General features: G+C 45.8%; 1 protein-coding gene across 2 annotated transcripts; it reads left to right on the forward strand.

Moving 5' to 3' along the window:
• Nucleotides 1–4,449: 4,449 nt before the first annotated feature.
• LOC102561482 (cornulin) lies at nucleotides 4,450–16,259 on the forward strand. 2 transcript variants are annotated; one of them, XM_019478290.2, is made up of 3 exons: nucleotides 4,450–4,468; nucleotides 13,169–13,328; nucleotides 14,774–16,259. In XM_019478290.2, exons 2-3 carry the CDS (start codon nucleotides 13,191–13,193, stop codon nucleotides 15,974–15,976), a joined length of 1,341 nt encoding a protein of 446 aa, XP_019333835.1. In that variant the 5' UTR covers nucleotides 4,450–4,468; nucleotides 13,169–13,190; the 3' UTR covers nucleotides 15,977–16,259. The 2 variants fall into 2 exon arrangements, with proteins under 2 accessions (XP_019333835.1, XP_059574177.1); XM_059718194.1 differs by lacking the exon at nucleotides 4,450–4,468 and adding an exon at nucleotides 12,468–12,503.
• Nucleotides 16,260–22,133: the final 5,874 nt, after the last annotated feature.

A 22,133-nucleotide genomic window follows, 5' to 3' on the forward strand; every position in this document is an offset into this window, starting at 1 on the left:
AAACAACAACAACAGAACTGTGTGCAGTTTCACTGAGACAAACATGACCTCCTTTCTAATTGATCTATATAGCAGGCTGTAGTAGGCAGGCGAGACAGTTCACCTAGCATGGCTCTCACTGGGGCATGGCAAGGGTGAAACTATTTTCATCATATGAAGCAGCCCAGTAGTAAAATGCATCCACATTGACACTTAAATCAGCAGAGGATCGAGCAATGCCCCCAGCCCTGATGTATGTATAAGTCTCTTCTGAACACTTCCAGGAGTTTCTGGTTAATCGCAGCATGCAGGAACTCAACAATGGGGCCTTCTTTCACATCAGTGCTCATGTATCCGAGATGTCAGACTTGATTCCTGATTTACCAGCTCAACTGCACACTCAAAATCTACTGAGGGAGGTTACTGTGCATTTTCTCTGCTCTTCTTTTCCTTCCTCTCTTGTGGTGCGTCAAGAAAGCATGTTTCAAGCTCCTGAACCCTGCCTTAGCATGGTTATTAGCAAAAGGTAGTACTTTGGAGTCTGGACTGATACCATGCAATCAACATAGGAGAGGGAGGCAATGGTATTACGTGTGGCACGTTTATGAACTGTAGAAAAGGCTGAGAGGGGCACATAGGTGTTGTCCTTCTACCTGCAGCTCCATGTTGCAACAGACTGTAAGTAGTAATTGCATAGCCAATCTGAAAACAAAAGCCTTTCATGCCACACAAATACGCATCTCCCCAAAGGAACGGCATGTGTAAGCTTGCCTGATATTAAATACCTGTGTCTGGAATCCTCCAACCAACAACGATGGCAACAACTCCCCCCCTGAGGCCTGCAGGGCTTTTCCTTTGAGCCAAGTGACACTGGGTGGAAGGTAATGTTTATGAGCAGATCAGTCCCTAAATCTCTGAGATCACTGATAATGTCAATTTTGAAGTCTATATTCCACCAGTCCAAGTCATCTTCCACCACGAGTTCCCCCAGGACATGGGCCCCTGATAATTTTCAGTTGAGAAGAAAGTTGCAAAGTCCCAAAGAATATGGGTGAACCGGGCGGCTGCCTGGGGCCTGGACAGAAAGGAAGCCCAAAAATGGTGGGGAAAAATTACAATAGGAAAAAAAAAAAAGTGTTAATATTGCACATATACAGGACTGGCAATGTTATCAATTGAGAATGAACTATTTAAAGACATTGATACCACAGATGTGATAAAGACTTGTGCAACAAAAAAAAAAGCCACAGAGTGGAGTTTATATAAACATTTTATAATAAAAACATGTGATTTGAACATTTGATTTTCTTCTTTTTTTTTTTTTTTACATTACATCTTCTACTCATCGTTGATTAAAATGTATAAAAATGGTATTTTTTTTCCATTGTCCGATTATTATGATCATTATCTCTGGTGAAGGGGTGGCCAATACTAAAAGTTTGCTGGGGGTGCCAGGAGTCTAGGTGTATTGGGGACAGGCCCCAGTTACCAGACTGGCAGAGGTACACTGGTAACTTCATGGCCAGATGGCATTAGGAGTGTGAGCATTTTGTTCATTTTACAGTACTGCTCTATTGATATTAGAATAAAAGTACAGAGACTGTGGGCTAGTTTGAGACTGCGGAAGGATCTCCTTAGAGAATGAACTCTTTCAACTGTCATTGCAAGGGCAAGGCACTTTCCTTGGACCTTGCCATTCCCAGTAAGCCATACAGGCAGTAAAAAAAAAACTGAAAAACCAGAAGCACAATAGAACAACCAAATAAACTGACCAAGAACAAGATATTCCAGTCTGTGTGCACAGCTCCCCAGGCAAGAGGTCCAGAAAACCTGTATGTGCCAGACATGAATCACAGTGCTTAATGCATTACTAGACAGTGCTCAGGCTGTGCTGGGGAGCATGGCATAACCCCCAGCATTTTGCAGTCCTGTTCTTTAACTTGTTTTCCCTGATTTCCATTCTTGCTCACCAGCTATCATGTCTTGCACAATCAGTTGACAGGCCTACAAAAATGTACACTATTTTCAGCTACGGGAAAGGCTCCCCAGATAGACATGCTGTCTCATCCGATATCATCCTTCCTTGTTATTGTCTTTTGGTCCTCAACACACCTCGTTCCTGTCAGGCAACATCCACCTCTTGCCCAGACATGGCACTTGCTCTGCCAAGTCATTTTAGTCCCTGACCACCCCTGGCTACTCCACACCCAAGTCTCTGAGGAACATCTGCATGCAATCATATTGTGTTTTTGTGGTGGGCCATTGACAACATGAAGATGACTTCACTTCATTTTATTTTCCTTCCTATCTGTGCCGTATCTGGAGCCCTGTGCCCCTGTGAGGTCACATCTCATGCCCCCCAGCCTTCATTCACAGAAGCAGCATAGCAATGCTGCCATACAATATTTGTTAACATATCGATCAGTCTGAAGCATGTCAAATTAAGGACTTCAAACCCAATCCATGGAGAGGAACAAAATCCAGGGCATGGCCAATGGATCAGGTGTAGCAATAGGTCCATTACAGAACCCAAATTCATCCAGCATCTCCCCCCTCCTTCACCATGTCTAGTTTAAACTTCCTGCCCTTGTTTTCAAGGCTCTGTGTCGCTATTCCTCTGCCTTATGTGCATATTACACACATGGGCTTTCTGAAAGCTTGCTAAAAATGTATAAAAAGATGCCCCTTGATTTCCATAGGCATTGGCCTAGTTTCTGGACATGTCAGTCTTTGTCCCAGTTCCACCCTTTTGCCCTGATGACACCATGTTTGTTGCCCAAACCATCCCTAAGCCTCTGTCCCGATGCTTCCTTGAATGAATGGAACTTCCTCTCAGTTCTGGTGCCTGCAGCAACGTCCACCTTCTCACTCAAATCCCTCCTCATGACTCACATCCATGACTCCTCATGACTCACTGCTTGTGGCAAATGATCACCATTAAAACAACAACCATCACTCAAGCCTTTTAATGGAGCAATCTAGAAGAACCCATGACAAAAGTGAGTTAACACCATGTACCTGTCTTACACCTCCATGCACATGCCTTATCCTCCTTGTAGCTTTCCCTTGAGCTACTCATCTCAAACAATCACCTACTCTGGAGATCTTTAAAAAATGACTTGACATGCACCTTGCTGGGGTCATCTGCCCAAGTGCAGGGGGGGCTGGACCCGATGCTTTTGTGAGGTCCCTGCCAGTCCCTAGCATATCACACAAGTTTCTATTATACACACCAGTGGCATATCTAAGCACTTTCCAAGTCAAGTGGGTCTCTAGTAGATCTCATGGCTCCTTGACTTCCTTTCTTGGTAGAGGGGGCTTAGATTGGATGATATTGTTTAACCAAATGAGATCAGAAATGCTAGGGTACAGACTACATCTTTAATCATTGAATCATAGAAAATTAGGGTTGGGAAATTATAGAAAATTAGACTTGGATGGGACTTTAGGAGGTCATCTAGTCCAACCCCTGCTCAAAGCAGGACCATCCCCAACTATATCATCCCCAACTATATCAACTATACCATCAACTATATCACCTACACCATCCCTAACTATATCAGCTGCATCCTTTCATCGGCCTGCAACTTACTTTAACGTGTTTGAGAGATGCTGTAAAAATAACAGCAGCGATATTATTCTGAGTGAAGGCACTCGCCTTCCAGAAGATGATTTGGTGGATGGGATTATGGCTGCCTGAGAGAGCAAGGGCCTGAACACAGTGATACTTTCCAGTCTTATGTCCTTAAAGTCCTACATAAGGATTTAATGCTGATGGTAGAGTTAGCAGAAAGCAGACTTCTCTAGCAAAGCCAGCTATGTGTACCCAAATCGTGACGGCTTGATTATGGATCACAATCATTCCTCTATGCTCTTTTTCAGGTCTTTTCATCCAAGGAACACAAAAGCGCTTCACATGCTTCAAAACAACCAACGTGTACAACAACAGACATAGCTGATCAGAGGAAGTGAGAAAAAATGAATCGCAGCAGCTGGACCCCCATCATATGTTGGCACGTGCTCCAAAAGCTCAAAATAATTCTAGTCCTGTAGACTAGCCTGATCCGCAAAATGTTACCCAGTTGAAGCTGATCAGCAGCATTTTAGCCAAGTACTTGTCTTCCAGGCTGAAAAATGTGTGGGGATACCAAAATTGCATCTCTTCAGGCAAAGCCTAAATGGCAGAGCTCTTTTCTTAGGGCCATGCACCAGCTCGAACTGCATGCCAATTTATTAATCCAATTGTTGGAGAATCTGTATTAGTGGTGTGTGGTGTGCACTGGCCTCTGCTGGTAGAAGTGTGCATAGGACATGTGCATACCCGGAAGCCCGGAGACATTTTCCAGCGAGGTTTGAAATAGGGAAGTGACAAGGAAGGGGAAGAAAGCAAGGAAAGCATCTCTTATAGACTGTTATATATGATTTCCTAAAGGGGAATGATGTGTCAAGTCTTTGACAAGTCCCCTAAACTGGATGCAACTAAATAGAGGTGAGTTAACTGCTTTTTCTTTTTAGTCACTTATCGCATACTTTCACTCACAAGTATATTTTACACTCTTTGAAATAGCCCTGCCATCCACCTGGCTCACAGCCCTGACGGTGCCAAGGACCAGGTGCTTTAGAGAAAGGCATCAGAAGCTGACAGTAGAAGAGGCAGGTCATTTTGCCCTTACATAAAAGTCCCATCCTGGTCTAGAAACCAGCTTAATCTCTGAACCAGGAGGTTTAATAGTTGTTGCGTATGTCACTGTCTCCCATAACTTTGGAGAGTCCCATAAAGCTCCAATGCCTGACTCCTTCCAGATCTAGAGGCAGAGAAAAATCAGCAGATGAATTAATGATCAGCCCCCCTCCACCATCAGCAGAAAGTACTTTATTCTGAGAGGATCTCTGTGGGTGGGGGCATTAATTCTCAGCCAGATAAATGAACCACAGGAAAAAAAGTCTGCTTTGGCCAGGGGAATGGGAGAAAGTGGAGACAAAGGAATTAAAAACCATCCGTGCCCTAGCGTTGTATGAAAGATGACATCATTCTTGCAAAATAAGATAATCTATTTAAATCCTACATAACTCAAGTTCTTAAAATAAGCATCAAACACATGCTGCAAAAGAATTTGTATTATTCATTGAGCGGTTACTCACATCCCTAACATCAAGCACTGCATTATTCACATGCTATTAACCACCTGGGAGAATAGTGATGGGAGCACAAGAGTGCCTTAAATAGGTTTCTGTATCTTGGCCTAAGGAGAAGTATGCTTATTACATCTATTCATTAATACGTGAGCAAAACAATGTAAGTTGGCTTATTAGAGTTGACGTACTATTGTCTTACAGTCTTCAGTGAATCAGCAATAATGAGGGTTTCAATGGACTAAAATAACCCAGTGGCAGGGATCGGCACAGTATCACGTGCAGACAGAATCACAGGACTCTGGACCTCTCCTGCCCTCTGTACCTACACCCCGTGAGGATCGCTGATGCAAATGCAAAGGAGGTGGCATAGGCAAGAAGACAAGACCCTTTGAAAAAGAAAGGGGCTTTTTCTATCAGCAACCTTTCTTTTTTCAAGCCATCTCTCTCCAGTCCAGCCTTTTTCTTCTGGCATCCAGACCTAAATTAGCCTAAGCTCTGTGCTGAAATGTGGCTGCATTGAGTCATTAAATGATTGTTTTTAGTCTTACTAAGGTCCCTGCTTAGCAGAGCTTGTGTTGCCAAGAGATTCCCTTGTCTACTGCCCTGATGTATGGTCCAAGCTGAGATAGCCAGGTCACTTTCCCATCAGACTCATCCTTAAAGATGGATCGCTGGTGATTCCCGAGAAAACAATCAACTGCAACAGATTCTCGTATGTCAGGGCCATGGCTAACAACTTTCATCCCCATCACTGTCAAGTAAATATTTGCAATTCAGTGAAGACACGTGTCACCTACTTGAATTCTCAGATATCCCAGACTATTCATTTGCAGAGCTGCCATTAGAAAAAGAAACACAATGCTGATGGTGTTGGGTGCTGATGGGTGCTGAATGTGCGCCCATATGTGGCAAAAGAGCTCAACGATGAAAATATTAACGTCAAGGAAAACTGGATCCAGCAATGGATCACCATTGACATCACTAACACATTTCTTATTGCTGGGAGGACTGAATAGCAGCTGTTAACTACCTGAAGGGGGACTCCAAAGAGGATGGAGCTGGGCTGTTCTCAGTGGAGGCAGATGACAGAGCAAGGAGCAAGGGGCTCAAGTTGAAGCCAGGGAAGTTTAGGTCGGATACTAGGAAAAAAAACTCTCGCTAGGAGGGTGGTGAAGCACTGGAATAGGTTACCCAGAGAGGTGCAATCTCCATCCTTGGAGGTTTTGAAGACCTGTCTAGACAAAGCCTTGGCTGGGATGATGTAGTTGGGGCTGGTCCTGCTTCGAGCAGGGGGTTGGATTAGATGTGACCCCCTGAGGTCCCTTCCAATCCTCATTTTCTATGATCCTATACCCCACATCTAAACCTCCTGCCTTCGTTTCACCAAGGCAGAGCTGAGCAATGTTTCTCCCCCCATACTGAATGTTGAACAGGGGTCATTCTGGACAAGGTAAATGTAACTACCTGCTCCATAAATGTAATGTAATTAAAGACCAAGTGTGAGTGTGGAGAAACCCAAACTGTAGCACACACCATGGGGGAATGTCTATTATCATTTTAATGGCTGCACTGCAGACCTGCACCAGGCTACTGATGATGCCTTGCAACAGATATCAAGTCTAAAGTGGTCACTCCAGCCTTATCCCTTGGTGCCAATGTTTATAGGAGGCTTTTAGCTTTTCTCGCACTTGGTTTCTATATTCCATACAAATAAACAAGAGTTTGTTCCCAAAAGCTTGCAAAAAACTAGTTTTCCAACTATTTAGTTGGTCTAATAAAAGGTATCACATTTACCCAAAAAATCCTGTATACAAATAAATAACACCCATATTAAAAAAGAACACCCAGCCCTTCTGCCCTATATTCTTAACTGAGGGGCAGGGATACTAGCTTTCTAGATCCTGCCTGTCTGGAAGATTTCAAGGAGCTTTGCAATCACCAGGCAAGACTGCCCCAGCAGCATGTTAGGGGTGTGTTGCAATGGGAAATATTTTTTTCCATGTTATATCTCAAAGTGAGTGCCAGGACCAAGAACAGAAACAATCTTCAGATTATCTTTCCTTCTTAAAAACCGCATGGCAGGAAAGGCACCGCAGAACCAGGGGCACTGTCAGAACATTTCGCCTGGCTCTTTCTGGGTGAAAAGGGAACAGATTTGCCTACAGGAATTGCACCCTGTAGTTCATGCTGCTTACATGCATGCCACCCTCCTTGGGGATCCTTTGGCAAGAGAAGTCATCAAATGCCTCTAGCAGCAGAGAACTGTCATTGGCTAAAGATAATGTGTGGGGAACTGAATTATTTTTACAGCACCTAGGTCTGATTCATGGCTGGAGCTCTGGCTTCCATCATGAAACAAATCATTGAAAAAAAAAAAGGGGAAAGTAACTTAAGTAGCCATTACTGAACTGTGATGGGAAGGTGGGGATCTCACATTGGATTTCGCCTTGTCTGTGAACATGAAGTCCAACCTCAGGAAAAATCTCTCTCCTGCATCTCAGAAGAGATGTCCTCATCTCCCCAGCCCCAGACAACTACACTGACTTCTCCACTCATCAGGATCCAGTTTAAAGTTCCCCCATGTGCTTGCTCAAGCCAACTTTGTGGATTCCCTGTCTCTCCTAGCACAACGTTCACACAACTCTTCGGTTTCTCCTTGCAGTTTTGCCATTTGGAATAACCTTTCCACTTCATAGACTCCTCATCTTATTCCAGCTGGCAGCTGAAGCACAGGAGGCGTTTCTTTTCCCTTTGCCTATAGCTGATATTCTCTGCAATTTCTGCTGTGCATGCAGTATTTATCTCGGTAAAGTATATATACACAAAAGAGCCTACTCAATAAAAATCTGGTCTCTCAATAAAAAAAATCATCTTTTCTATGTGCTAATCAACCCAGAATCTGGGCAAAGGCTGTGTCTAGAAAGAATATCATCATAAAGCTGCTTACCCTCTCAACACAGCCCCAGTTGTGCTCCACGCTCCTTTTAGCATAATAACAAGCTTGGCAGCTAAATATTTTGAATGTTACAGACTAAAAGCAGTGTGTATCAGTATACTTGTATCATCAAGAAAAAATATAACCCCCCTTCCTCCCTGGAGCATGCAATACCTGCAGAGAGCTCACTTATCTAGGGTTAAGGTCAAGCCCACTCTAAAACTCAGTATAAAAACTCAGGTGGCTTTGAAGAGTCACTCAGACCCATGAGCTGTTTCTAAGTATGAGCATTTCCTTGCTGTGGTTGGAGGAATAGAGGGACAGTATTAGCATCGTAGCATCTTTCACCCCTGCTTTCTAGCAAGTTTGGCTATTAAAAATGTAGCTTGAGAGAGCCCTTGCTGTAACAAACTTGACATGAAGTTATTTGAGCGATAGAACACAGAGTGTCTTCTGCAATCTCTGGAGCACCTGAGAAAGGCGGCCCTGAGCTCAGTGAGGAAGTCTGTCTGCTACCAGAAACCATTTCACAAACAGCAGAAGAAACCTTCTCCCAAGATCTCTCCCAGAGCATTTGCTCTAGAGCTCAGCTCTCCTACCACCCCTCTGCTCTCAGGCATCACCTGATGCCCTCTGTTTACACCCAATTTATAGTCTCCTCCTGCTCATTCATTGCCTTATTAAGAGACACACCTGCAGTGATCTAAAACCAGGGCATGGAAGTCATTAACTCTCTATATGACTATCATGCAACTATAGAGGTATTTTGCTCCCTATGCCTTTTCCAGCTATACGTTCTAAAGTTAAATGTGCTTTAGTTCTGCCCCTCTCAGATTATATGGATTTTAAAAAATAGTAAGTGTTTCTGACATGCTGCGGGGGGGCAGGAAATAAAACTCTCTACTTATCAGTTAAAGCAAAGATTTTCAAATGTGGAAACATAACGTTAGGATCCTCCTTTTAAAAGCTTGTTCTAAATGCCTAATAGCATGTTTTTCACTTGCATTGCATTTATAGCTTCTGGATGCAACCACGTTCATGTGCTCTTAGGCCAGGCTCTTGCAGACAAATGAGTATTTTGATAACGCTGTTGTCATCCACAGCCAGAGAGGAGCAGGCCCAGTGGACAGGCAGAGTGAATTACCCACACCTCTTCCCCCACGGAGATAAAGCACAGCAATGGGGAATGCATTGCCCCAGTCTTCTCTGTGCCTGTGGTGGCTATAGGGGACTTGCTTCAGCTGCTGGGTTGAAGATGGAACTTGGGTTTTTGACCCAGGCAGATCTGAGCTCAAATGGTCAATTCACTGGTACGTGCCTCAGTTTCCCCCTGGGTGAAAGGAAGATCATTGCATTCATGTGTTTGGGAAGCCGTGGGGGATCTGTGGAGGGGATGAGCTTAGTGTCTGTGTGTGAAGCACGGCGTTATGTTTCAATCCGAGCGGAGACCTTGTTAGAACCATGCTTGGCTGCTGTTATATCCCTCGTGGCCACGTGGTGGCAATAGTGGAAAAGGTTCCTATTATAAGTCTATATAGCCAGAGGCCTGAATGACAGCCAGCAACCCTGAGGTCCAGAAACAGGGCTTGTAACATGGCCAGACCCAAGGTATTCAGAAGTAATTTTAGGCATCCATTGAATTTATAGCTTCTTGACGCAACCAAGTCCATGTGCACTTAGGCCATGCTCTTGCAGACAAATGACTATTTTGATGAAGCTGCTGTCATCCACAGCCAGGCAGGAGCAGGCCCAGTGGAAAGGTTTTGCCTTGTGCTACGTGTTGCCTTGTCCAGTGGAGAACAATGAAAATGGTTCAAGGCTGGGGCACAATATTTATGGGGGGAGGCTGGGGGAACTGGGCTTATTATTTAGTCTGCAGAAGAGAAGACTGAGGGGGAATTTAATAGCAGCCTTCAACTCCCTGCAAGATGGTTGCAAAGAGGATGGAGCTGGACTGTTCTCAGTGAGGGCAGATGACAGAACAAGGAGCAATGGGATCAAGCTGCAGCCAAGGAAGTTGAGGTTGAATGTTAGAAAAAACTCTCATGAGGCCAGTAGGAAAGCACTGAAGCAGGCTGCAGAGAGGTGGTGGAGTCTCCATCATTGGAGGTTTCTAAGACCCAGCTAGACAAAGTCCTAGCTGGGATGATGTAGTTGGGGCCGCTCCACCTGCGAGCAGGAGGTTGGACTAGATGAGCTCCGGAGACCCCTTCTCACCCTCGCTTCCTACAATTTGGTGATGCTACGAGACAGTCCTAGCCCCAGTTCTGAGCAGTGTAACCTGTGCTGCTTCCCTGGGGCACGCTTAGGATGCTATAGAAATAGGCTGTGTTATAACAACCCCACAGCTGGCTGGAACATCGTGGTTCCTACGGTATTACTCATTTCAGCCACTTGCAGTCTTGCAAAGGTATGAACACTGCTCCCTTTTGCCCTAAAAGTCAACCCTTTGCTACTTGGGCTAACAAAGCATGAACTGGCACTAGAGCAGGGGGTGGGGGGACAACATGCAGCATGTGTCACAAGTGACACAGGCAGCTTCAGTGTGTGGCACATGACAAATCAGGAGGGAGCAAGCAGCACATTCACAATTAGCACATGGACCAGAAAGCAGAGCAGCAGATTGGCCAGGGAACACAAGGCCGAGAGCAATATGAGGCCTTCTTCTCTGGCTTTATCAACCCAACCCCTCTGACATGCGTTATAAAAATGCCTGAAGTGAGAGAGAATCCAGCTGGAGTTCCTGCCTGGGTGAAATGTGCTTCCATCCACCTCTAGTGCTAAGGGACCAGAATTAATTGCAGCAACAAATCAACCTATTCCCAAGGTGAAGGAGGTGTCAAACTGGGATGTTGTGCAGTTGGAAGGAGCTGGTCAAATGAGACTCTTCTGAGCACACATAAATTAGTCCAGTTCTCCACTAGGTGTTAATTATGCCCTTCCCTGACATTACTGATATCTCTGCAAATGGTCATTGGAAGCATTAGGTTTTTTCAAGACTGTTATACTGAAGAGCAATTGTATGCAGACAGAAGAAGTATTTTTAGTCTGTGTGACCCATCTCAAGAAGTTTGCAAGGAGGTGACATAGGACAATCTGAATGGGTTTCCTCAGAAAGGAAAAAAAAGAAGCATTCTTCAATAGTCTATCCTAGAGTATAATGAAGCAAACCCCTCCCTTTCACCAGGAATGAACCCCAAAGAGCAATGCTTCTCTGTGCTACTGGCCAAATTCAGCCCAGAGACCCCTCTTTTGCATCTCCATAGGTGTGATGGTTATTATTCATACTACAGCAATGCTGATTGCAATCATAACCCCATTGTACTTGGTGCTATAAGAACACAGAGCAAAACATGCTCTCAGGAGACTGCAGTCAAGCTAGACAAGGGCTGGAAAGAGAAATGAATTATCCACAATCATATAGCAGAGCTGGGGACAGTACCCAGGTTTTAGGGCTCTTACGCCAGGGTGCGATCCACTAGACCACGCTTATTGCTATGTAAGGCAATAACTCCTCTTGGAGTAACAGGGCCCTGTGAGTTTTATTTTATGGTACATTAAAAATATTGCCTTAAGCAAATGCCATCTACCTGAGAAAGGCTAGATGATACATCTCTCTCCCATAAACGTGTTTCTTTGCGCATTCCCCCTCACTTCTGCAATATCAGTTATTATGATATTTAAATATGGTCAACGTACAACTACATTCAGAGAAATAGTCCTAACAGTGCTACCCCTAACACGCAGACATGCACAGAAAAGTATTACTTCCCACTGCACTGACATGCAGAGAAGCAATCATAGCAACAGTACTTGCCCTCCATAATGCGGTCTCTCTCTCACACAGTTTCTAAGAAATGCTTTAAAATGTGGCCCTGGGAGATGGCAAGCACAATAGCAGCATGGAAAAAAAATGGTTACGTCAAACCCTGTCATAAAAAAAAATCATTAAATTCATTTTAACATCTCAGTTTCCTTTTAAAAAAATTCCTTTACATCAGATGTGTCTGCCCCTGCTTCTGTGATGCATCCAAGCAGTATGAAGCAGATCCCTTCCAGAAGTTCATCCTTGCAAAACATGTTTTGCTTAACAACATTTCAGAAGCATTTGTAGGCCACACTTAAAAGAAAAATCCTAAAATTAAAAATAGCCTCTTTTTTTTTTAATGTAAAATGTCTTTGCAATGCCCTCAGGGTTGGGCTTGCTTTGCACATACCCTGTGGTAGCTTTTGTAGCAAATCAGTACACTAGAAGTAAGTGCACAAGGGGTAAATAAGGATGTGGAGGAGATGGTGTAGCTGGGCTGGCCACCTATGAATCAGGCCGCTGAACGGAGAGGGTGTCTCCTTTGGGAGATGGAAGGTATGATTAACAACCCTATATAAGCCCTCAGCCTTCTGACCCACTCCACACTGCTGCACTGCACCTCACTCCTTCCCATACCTGGACCAGGTAAGCCTGGAGATAAAGAGTCTCATTATATTAACAGCTATTGAACTTCTTTGCTAGTGGAACGGCCAGAATGCTCCCGGTCAGGGATACACTCCTGGATCTCTTGGTGCTGATCTCTTATCGAATAATTCCTACTGTTCTTTCCTATTTTTTTCTGTATTACATATTAAGGATCAAAACGATAAGATTCTGTGCCTCCGGCAGGCTGGGTTATGGACCTCTGTCCAGCGTCGTCACATTTATAAAGCAGAACTTTGTCCAGCATTTATTTAACCAACAAGCAAAATGATAAAGGGGAACAGGTATTATGGGTCTGCCCCTCTGTTAATCCATCTCTCTCTCCATTTAGCTGCTCATCTCTCCTACTGTTCATATAGGCATCCATCCAGATAACTAGATCTCCACACAAATGTCCAGGTATTTATCTTCCTATGTAAGATTCTCCAATTCCTTTATCTCTCTGCTTCTTTCTCTCTTTTTTGTCTCATTAATCCATCCATCCATTTCTGGATCCACTCTGTCTCTTCATCCACCCACTCTGTTGGTCCATTTGTCCATCTGGCTCCCCGGTGGAACAGCTCTGCCTTGCATATCACTGTAACAGCGAGAATGACATCCCTGTGAAAACAAAACCAACTGGCAATGTCTGCTTTTTTTTCTTCCAGATTCAGTGGCACTTGCAAGGAGATGACCCAGCTGCAGGGCAATATTGAAGGCATCGTCAGTGCTTTCAATGCATATGCAAAGGAGGATGGAGGCTGCATCACACTGAGCAAGGGGGAGCTGAGGCAACTCATCCAGCAGGAGTTTGCTGATGTGCTAGTGGTGAGCACTCCCAAGGCACCTGCTCTAGCAGTGGCAGTCTGTTGAGTATTCATGTTTGATTGTTTGAGAGACTGCGCACGACAGCCAAATTCACTTCCAGTCCAGCCTCACTGAAATCAATAGGGTCAGTCTGAATACAGCCTCAAGGACTTGTTCCTGACTAGTGCTAAAGCAGGAAGGCAATGCAAAAATCTGGAAAAGCTTGGTTCAGAGATGATAACTTTTATTAGACTAACTGAGAAATTAGAAAAAAAAGATCTTTTTCTGCAGAAAAAGATTTTTTTTTTTTTTTTTTTTTGCAATTTCAGGTATCATCTCTGAACCAAGGTTTTCCAGATTTTTGCATTTCTTCTTGTCTTAGACCAACACAGCTACCAAATACATCCCTGAAACATAGCAGGATGGCATATGATCACTGACACGTGGTTTTCCCTCCCTTCTGTTTGCATCACAGGTCATGGCAAGATTTTAGCTCCTGAGGTCAAGGCTGCGAGTAGCAGCTCCTAAGTGCCAGTTGCAGCTTAAAACCCTTATTTACAACTGCTTTCCTTATGAGTCAGAGCAAAATGGCTGGGGTCTTCCTTTGTCTGAAAGCCACAGGATGCATTGCCATTCATGTAACACAAACCCTGGCATGCCCATCGACATGCTGGGAGGCACGCAGGGCTCTTCAAGCAGTCTGAATCGCTGTCCGATGTCTGTAGTTTGACATTGCGAATGCTGAAGCTTAGGCTATGACATGACAGGATGCTTAGGTACCAGAATCAAGGGAACACCGTTTATATCAGCCTAAAGAAAATAAGAGAAATATGCATGAAGGGATTTTCTAGAAAGACTTTTCAGCGCTGTGTGCACGCCAAGTCTTTAACCAAATAATTGCTCTTGCTTCTGCATCCAAGCAAGGGTCTTTTTGAAGCCCAGCAATTACCTAACCACCATCTATAATCCCCAGAGTAGCTCCAAGAGCACCACCAGCGATCCTCATTAATTGTTAATTTCCTTGTATGCCTCTGGAGCTCTGTAATAAGTAACAATTGCCTCCTTGTTCTAACATGAATTTCTCGAGCGCCTGAAGGCATAACATAATGCAGAGACAAGGGACCAAATATATCTATTTGTTTCAAAAAAACCCTGATTTCCATGTGCCGGACTAATACCCTTCCTCTTCATCAGGGGCTCATCCTCTTGGCTCTCACCCTTAGTATGTGTGCCATATTCCACTGATGCTGACTGCAGGGCTGGGGTGCGACACCATATGGGGGGTTTCTCTCTGTGATAATGAATGATGCAGTCATGGAACAAAACAGATTCAGGATTCAAGTGGGATTTTAGTGGTCCATGGGTTTCCTACAGCTGCTCCAGAGCTGGTCTGTTGTTTCAAACAGGAGGGCACAGGAAGGGTTAATGCATTAATGGATGGGGATCTGGGTTTTGTTTCCTTGCAGAAACCCCATGACCTCCAGACCATCGACCAGGTGCTGCAGCGTCTGGACGTGGAAAGGGAGGACAGAATCGACTTTGATGAGTTTCTCGTCCTGGTATTCCAAGTGGCCAAGGCTTGTCACAAGAAGTTAAGCCCGTGCCAGCCATCGGGAGACGGTCAAGGCTCAGCAGCCCAGGGAGACGCAAGTAGGGACCAGGCACAGAGAGCAGATCAGGAGCAGGGCCAAAAACAACCAGATGCACCAGAGCAGGATCCCACTCGCCCGCAGGCTCCGGAGACCCGCACCGCAGAAGGGGACCTGAGCCGCCGTCACACCCAGGACCCAGAAGTCTCAGGGACCCAGGACCCAGAAGTATCTCAGGGAGATGGAAACCATGAGGCCCAGGCAGCCAAGACCCCAGAGCATGACTCAATTCGCCGCCAGGGCCAAGAACCAGAGCAGGACCCGAGCCACCATCGAGCCCAAGAGCAAGACCCAAATCGTGAGGGCCAGGACCCTCAAGTCCCACAGCAAGATGTGAAGCATGAGGCTCTGGAGTCTGGTGCCCCAGAGCAAGCCCCAAACCGCCATCCTGTCCTGCAGCCCAGCGTCTCAGAGAGGGACCTGGACCACTCTCACTCAAGTGCCTCGGAGAGGGACCTGGACCACCATCCTACCCTGCAGCCCAACACCTTGGAGACAGACCTGGACCGCCATCCTACCCTGCAGCCCAACACCTTGGAGACAGACCTAGACCGCCTTCCTACCCTGCAGCCCAGCACCTCGGAGACAGACCTGGACCACCATCAGGGCCTGGAGACAGAGGCTCCAGAACAGGACCTGAACTCCACCACAGGGAGGGAATCAACCCACAATGAAGCCCACGAGTTGCAGGCCCCAGAGCAGGAGTCCCAGGAGTCCCAGCCAGATGAACAAGACCAGAACCGCCATCAGTCAGAGGAGCCTGAGGCTTCAGAGCACACCCTGCACCACCAGCCCCAGGAAGCCCAGCCAACGGAGCAAGACCTGACCTGGGAGACCCAGACACCCAGGGTCCCCGAGGGGGATGTGAGTCGTGGTGGCACCCCGTTCTCTCCAGCACTTCAGCAGGACCGCGGTGCTCAGCAAGACCCAAGAGAAGAAGCTCTGACAGCCTACCGTCCATACATTTACCAGTGCCAGAAACCACCAACATTTCCCTATCAGTGGCTACCAAAGCAGTAAGGGCCAAAATCAGACCCCATGTCACTGAGGAAAAGAAAAAAAGGCAATAGGCACCCAAATAGTCCAGCTTAACTCAAGGCCACTGTCTATTTACCCAGCTTCTCTGGCCAGTCCAGATTTCCTAGCACTCTGCTTGTCTTTCACCATTTGCTTGCAGCCCTGCTCTGTACAGTTCGAGTCCTTATGTCCTTTGAGCCATACTCTGAATAGATGCTTTTGCTCCCTCCCTTCTGTTGGGCTCCGGCTCCATGTGTAAGCAAGGCAATAAAAACCAAATACAAGAGCACGATGTTGCAGTGCATTGGTGTCTCGCTGCTAGTGTGTTTTCTGCCTGTCCAGTGCTTCCATTCATCATGCAGCCCCTCCGCTGTGTGACGTGGGGAGGCATCTTCCACCACCGCTCAGGAAAACCAGCTCAGGCTGCCAGAGATCTCTGAGGGGATGATGCAAAGGGAGGAAGCAGTTGAACTCCCAGAAAATGTCTGCAAAAACACAAAATGAATAACCTGGATGATTCACGTTTTAAAAAATAGGATGTGCCACATCCCATTCCCTTAAACACAAGGTGCAAGAAACCTGCTAAACACTGGCAGCTTCCTCCTGCCCTGGACTTTCCTGACAGCCCGGTGTTGTCCTTTTGCCACCTAAACATGCAAGCAGGACACTTTGCCACCCACTGGCCACTATGCAGAGTCCAAGCACACCTTTCTCCCTTGGTGTTGGCTTTAGGAATGAAGCCATCCTCTCTTCTGCCTTCACCCAGGCTTGGCTGCTTCCTCTCTCCTGCCTACTCTGCGCTCATGTGGTTACAAGTAAAAAACAAATCCAATGTCCCATCTACGAGTGAGCCCCCAACTCTGTCTTTGGACACCAGCCCAAGTCTCTCACCATTGCATTTATAACGCACACCCATGCCCCATGTCCTTTAAACAACCCCTTTTTGCCAGTGCCCTGAGTGATCCCTTCGAGAGATTTCATGGTGATGACGATCACTAATAGGATGTCTTCCTCCTCAGCCTGACTTTCCCTGTATCTGATGAAGAGGGTTCTCCATTTATACATAAGAGACTATCACCATTCACAAAATGATTCCCTGTGTTTGTGCCACCTCGTGGTAATTGGAGCTAATGACATGGGGAAAGCTGACAATATAATGTCAAACATCCAGCCTCAAGCCAGAGCATCTCCTCTATTTCAAAAAGGCAGAGGGCTCCATCAAGTCAATGTGCAGGTGCCAGCAAACACAGCATAAATGCAGAGAGTGAGAGAGAGAGAGAAAAAGTGCTTGCATTAGGTAGGTGTGTTTGGAGGGGGGAAGAAGATACACACAGGCCCTTCACACACACACACAAGCCTTCCACTCAGAGCTTGGAAGTTAACAGTCACAAAATCTCAAGGTGAAACTCCTTTATAAAACCATTCGTTGCAAAAACAACAGCAGGAGTATTACAGAGCCCCAGTTGTAGACCAAGCGCTGGACAAGCACAAGGTAAAAAGCTGGTCCCTGCCCAAAGAGGACACCATTGCAGTATAAGAGGGACATAGACACATGGAAGTGAAAGCAGCCCATGGGAGCCACCTTCCCCTCAAGACCATAAGGATGGGATTTCCTAAGGAACCTGTCTAGCACCCAGCTATGGCTGCATTTCAGTGGCACTCATGTCAGCGTGGCTGTGTCGGCAGCCTCCAGGACGTAATGAGCCAGAGACTATTATGCTACATATGGACTACTCCATCAAAAGACAACAAAAACTCTTTTTTTAGGCATATAAGGAGTAAAAGGAAGGCGCAGGGCAGCCTAGGACCCCTACTGAACAAGGAGGAACAATTAGTGACAGACAGGGGAGATAGAGCTGAGCTTTTCAATTACTTTTTTGCCTTTACGTTTCTGAACCAGGGTCAAGATAAATCTCCTGACAGGTTCTTAGATGAGCATCAGAGGAACACCAGCCCACCAACTGTCGAGGCTGACTTGGTGCAGAGTCCCTTGGATGGACTGGATGTGTTCAAGTCAGCAGGCCCAGATGAGCTGCGTCCAAGGGTGCTAAAGGAATTGGCCATTGTCATACCAGAACCACTGGCACGGCTGTTTGAGCGCTCGTGGCACTCGGGTCAGGTCCCAGAGGACTGGAAAAGGGCTGATGTGGTCCCTATTTTCAAGAAAGGGAGGAAGGAGGATCCGAGTAATTATAGGCCAGTCAGTCTCACCTCTATTCTTGGAAAAGTCTTTGAAAAGATTATTAAGGATCATATTTGTGGGAGTCCAGTGGGAAAAATAATGCAGCAAAGAAACCAGCATGGATTCATAGCAGGTAGACCATGCCTGACCAATCTGGTTTCATTTTATGACAGGGTCACAAAATGCTTAGATGCAGGAGTAGAGGTGGATGTCATTTTCTTGGACTTTAGCAACACCTTCGATACGATATCTCATCCCAGTCTCATAAATAAATTAAGAGGCTGTAACATGGATGTTTACATGATCTGGTGGGTGGCAAATTGGCTTGGGGGTCACACCCAGAGAGTGGTAGTAGACGGGTCGGTGTCGACCTGGAAGGATGCGGGTAGTGGGGTCCCGCAGGGTTCAGTCCTTGGACCAATACTCTTCAATGTCTTTATCAGTGACTTGGATGTGGGTGTGAAGTGTATTCTGTCCAATTTTGTGGACGATACTAAATTGCAGGGTGAAGTGCACACTCTGGAGGGTAGGGAACGATTGCAGGCAGACCTGGACAGGTTAGAAAAGTGGGTAGTGCACAATAGGATGCTGTACAACAGGGTCAAGTTCAGAGTGCTGCACCTAGGGCACAAAAATATCCAGCACACCTACTGGCTGGGAAGTGACCCTCTCAGCAGCACAGAAGCGGAAAGGGATCTTGGAGTCATAGTGGACCCCAAGAGGAACATGAGTTGTCAGTGTGACAAAATCAACAGCAAACCTAACCGCACTTTATCATGCACCAGCAGATGCATGACTCATAGATCCAAGGAGGTGATACTTCCCCTTGATGCAGCATTGGTCAGACCGCAGTTGGAGGACTGCATCCAGTTTTGGGCGCTGTACTTCAAGAAGGATGTTGATAGACTCGAGGGTCCAGACAAGGGCCACTCATATGGTTAGGGGCTTACAGGACAAGCCCTATGAGTAGAGACTGAGGGACCTGGATCTCTTCAGCCTCCACAAGAGAAGGCTGAGAGGTGATCTTGTGGCCACCTGCAAATTCATCAGGGGGATGCAGAAAGGGATTGGAGATGCTCTGTTGACCAGGGAGCCTCTTGGGGTAACAAGGAGCAATGGTCACAAACTGACAGAGCAGATTTAGGCTAGACATCAGGAAAAACTTCTTCATGGTAAGGGTGGCCAACATTTGGAATGGGCTTCCAAGGGAGATGGTGCTCTCCCCTACCTTGGGGGTCTTTAAGAGGAGGCTGGATATGCATCTGGTGGGGGTCATCTGACCCCAGCGCTCTTTCCTGCCTAGGCAGGTGGTTGGACTCAATGATCTGTTGAGATCCCTTCTGACCCTAGCATCTATGAATCTATGAATCATGCCAAGCCAAAACTTTCTTGTCTATGCTCACAGGAATGACATTTCTGCCAAAGGATTTGGGGACCCCAGAAAAGGGAAAAGCCTTTTGAAACATAAGGCTTCTGAGAAGTTCCCTAGAAAACACCAACACTGGGCTCTTCTCAGGTCTTCCAGAGGAAGAGTAAACTGCTGCTCTGCTGTTCTACTGCCCAGATGTAATTAACCCCCCTATTCACAGTTGACTGAGCGAGAACCAGAATATAGCATAGCTGAATAGTCGAAATTAAATTAAACCAAACAAGAAAGTGGAAAGAAATGTATTTTAGCTCAGCAACAGAGAAAAGTTTCAAGGCTTTCCTTTTCCATCCACAATTCAGCTGAAAGCAACAGTCAGTGGACGTTTTTTTATTCTGACGACACTGCCTTTTCCAACAGAATCCTGTTCAGTTTTTCAATCAGCCTTTTGCTTCTTGCTTTCACGGGGGACGGGTTCAAGGGCTGGACTCAATCTGTCCATCTGCCTGTCCATCCCTCTCGGTTCCTATAGTGGTCACCATCACTGCTTCGGTGAAGACAAAAAACAAGATTAGTCTGCAATTCGCCCAGCCATCATTCCTTGCCTGGGTCATTGCCCTTGAGTGCAAATGTGCATTGAAGAGGCCCAAAAAAATGTTTGGGTGTTTCTGTACAACAAGCCAAGGAGGTGTCTAGAAGTTAGCTACTGTATACTTGTCGCAGACACACCTGACCCGCCTCTGCTCTTCTCCCTCTAATTACACCTTGTCCTCTTAGCACAGATATTTTAGCCATAGGGAGTGCATATATTGGTCATTTCTTTTAAATGGGAACATTATAGTGCAACCTAAATAATGGAGCTGAGATGAGCATGCAGGTACAACCCTGTGAGCCTGGAAGGAGTGGAAAGGAAAATGGGTCTGCTAGGGAGTGTATGCCCTGGGGAGGACATGGGTTGTCCATGATTTAATGCCCTGTAAAATAACCCGCCTCCTGATTTTACCCTGTAATAAGTGTCAAATAACCCTCCCTCTGCTTTTTCCACAATCACAAGTGGCAGTTTCAGCAGTATTATAAATGTTGTAAGGTCTTGTAAAGCAAATTCAAGTGGTTTAATTCAGCTTCCACAAGCAGGGGTGTGGGTGCACTCCACCCCAGAAGCAGTCACCAAAGCGGGGGCGGTGAGGGGTGTCTAACCCAACCATAATAATACCAGGAGGCCTGGTAGACAGGGAGATATGAAGCCCCCTGAAGTGCTGCAGTGTTCCTCCCTTCCTATCCTGACTGTGGTCCACTGAGCTGTGCTGAATTGGGCAACAGGAGAAGGAGTAAAGGGGCATCCCACCAGACGCCCAGTGCAAAGCTAGGCAGCCCTAGTCCTTGCACATGGAAAGGAAAAGGGCCAAGACTATCTGTCCCCTAGCAGGTGGGCAAATCTTGATTTGGGGGGGGAAGGTAATTAATCCCCCTTATTAATACCCGTGTAGTAATTTGCACACACACTGGCCCTTCTCTGCAACTATCCACCAGGACAGAACTAGGGATAAAATCACACTTTTAATTGTCAAGAAGACAATCAGGAGAAACTTTTCTTCTTTATTTTAACTCCATGTCAGCTCCCAAACACTAGATCCCTCAGTCAAACGAGGCAGAAGTCCCTCAGGATTAAGACAGGAGATTGTTCCAACATCTTACAACACAAGTCAACTGGAAGTCTGACATCGAAGGTTATATTTGCAAAAGCAGCTAAGAGACTTAGGAACCCTAAGAAAGGCAACACATATTTTAAAGCTGTTAGGTTCTTAGTACTCCTATGAATTTTGCAAAGTTTTACCAGAATGGATGGCAACCAAAGGCAACACCATCACAGAGAAGCCACATCCAGGATCCAGGAACTGCTGCCTTCTAACTGCAGGCCTCGGGGACTGGAGTTGCAGGACAGATCAGCACCAACATCCACTCAAAGTACTGAGCATTTTGGAAAAGATCCCTGCTCTTGTGTCTCAAGCCAGACAAAATCGAGACAGCCAAAATATTCAGCCCCTTTTTGACTGCCAGTTTAAATCCCACGAGGCCTTCAATTCCCAATGAGAGACGATCTTTTTGCAGCTCAGCGAACATATGTGAGCATTATTAAGTCAAGCTTTACATAGAGAGCTCAGCCAAACTATGCTATGCTATAGCAACCAGACTGACTTTGTAAAATTTGCAGTCAGAAAGCAAGGTATCACAGCCTACATTAAACATGCCATGTTTTTGGCTGGTTTGCAATGTATGATGGGACTGCAGTGGCTCTGCATAGCTGATCAAGTGAACCATACCTGGGTGTCCTGTGTTACTTTACCCTGTCCAGGTGGGTTGATAAGCTGTTGCGTAAAACTAAACGTACGTGCTCCAACTGCACTATCATATTCTCCTTTTAATAGCACCACAAATCTACCATAACATTACTGTTTCCTAAGGGTATCATTACTCCACGGGAGGGGTATAATTTGCACAAATATAATTTTCTCTCAAAAAAGGGGAAAAAATGAAGAACTGTTAGTAACAGTCCTTCACACTTATTTATCTGAGCTTTTCCAAGGGTTTTATAGGTATCAATTAATTAAGCC

This window comes from Alligator mississippiensis, chromosome 15 (genome assembly GCF_030867095.1).
Source record: "Alligator mississippiensis isolate rAllMis1 chromosome 15, rAllMis1, whole genome shotgun sequence".
In the NCBI taxonomy this organism is placed as follows: Eukaryota; Metazoa; Chordata; order Crocodylia; family Alligatoridae; genus Alligator; species Alligator mississippiensis.

Excerpts from the sequence above, each read along its gene's own strand:
- LOC102561482 (XM_019478290.2), top strand. The coding sequence starts at position 13,191 with ATGACCCAGCTGCAGGGCAATATTGAAGGCATCGTCAGTGCTTTCAAT. Across the intron at positions 13,329-14,773 it reads AGTTTGCTGATGTGCTAGTG|AAACCCCATGACCTCCAGAC; the intron begins GTGAGCACTCCC and ends GTTTCCTTGCAG.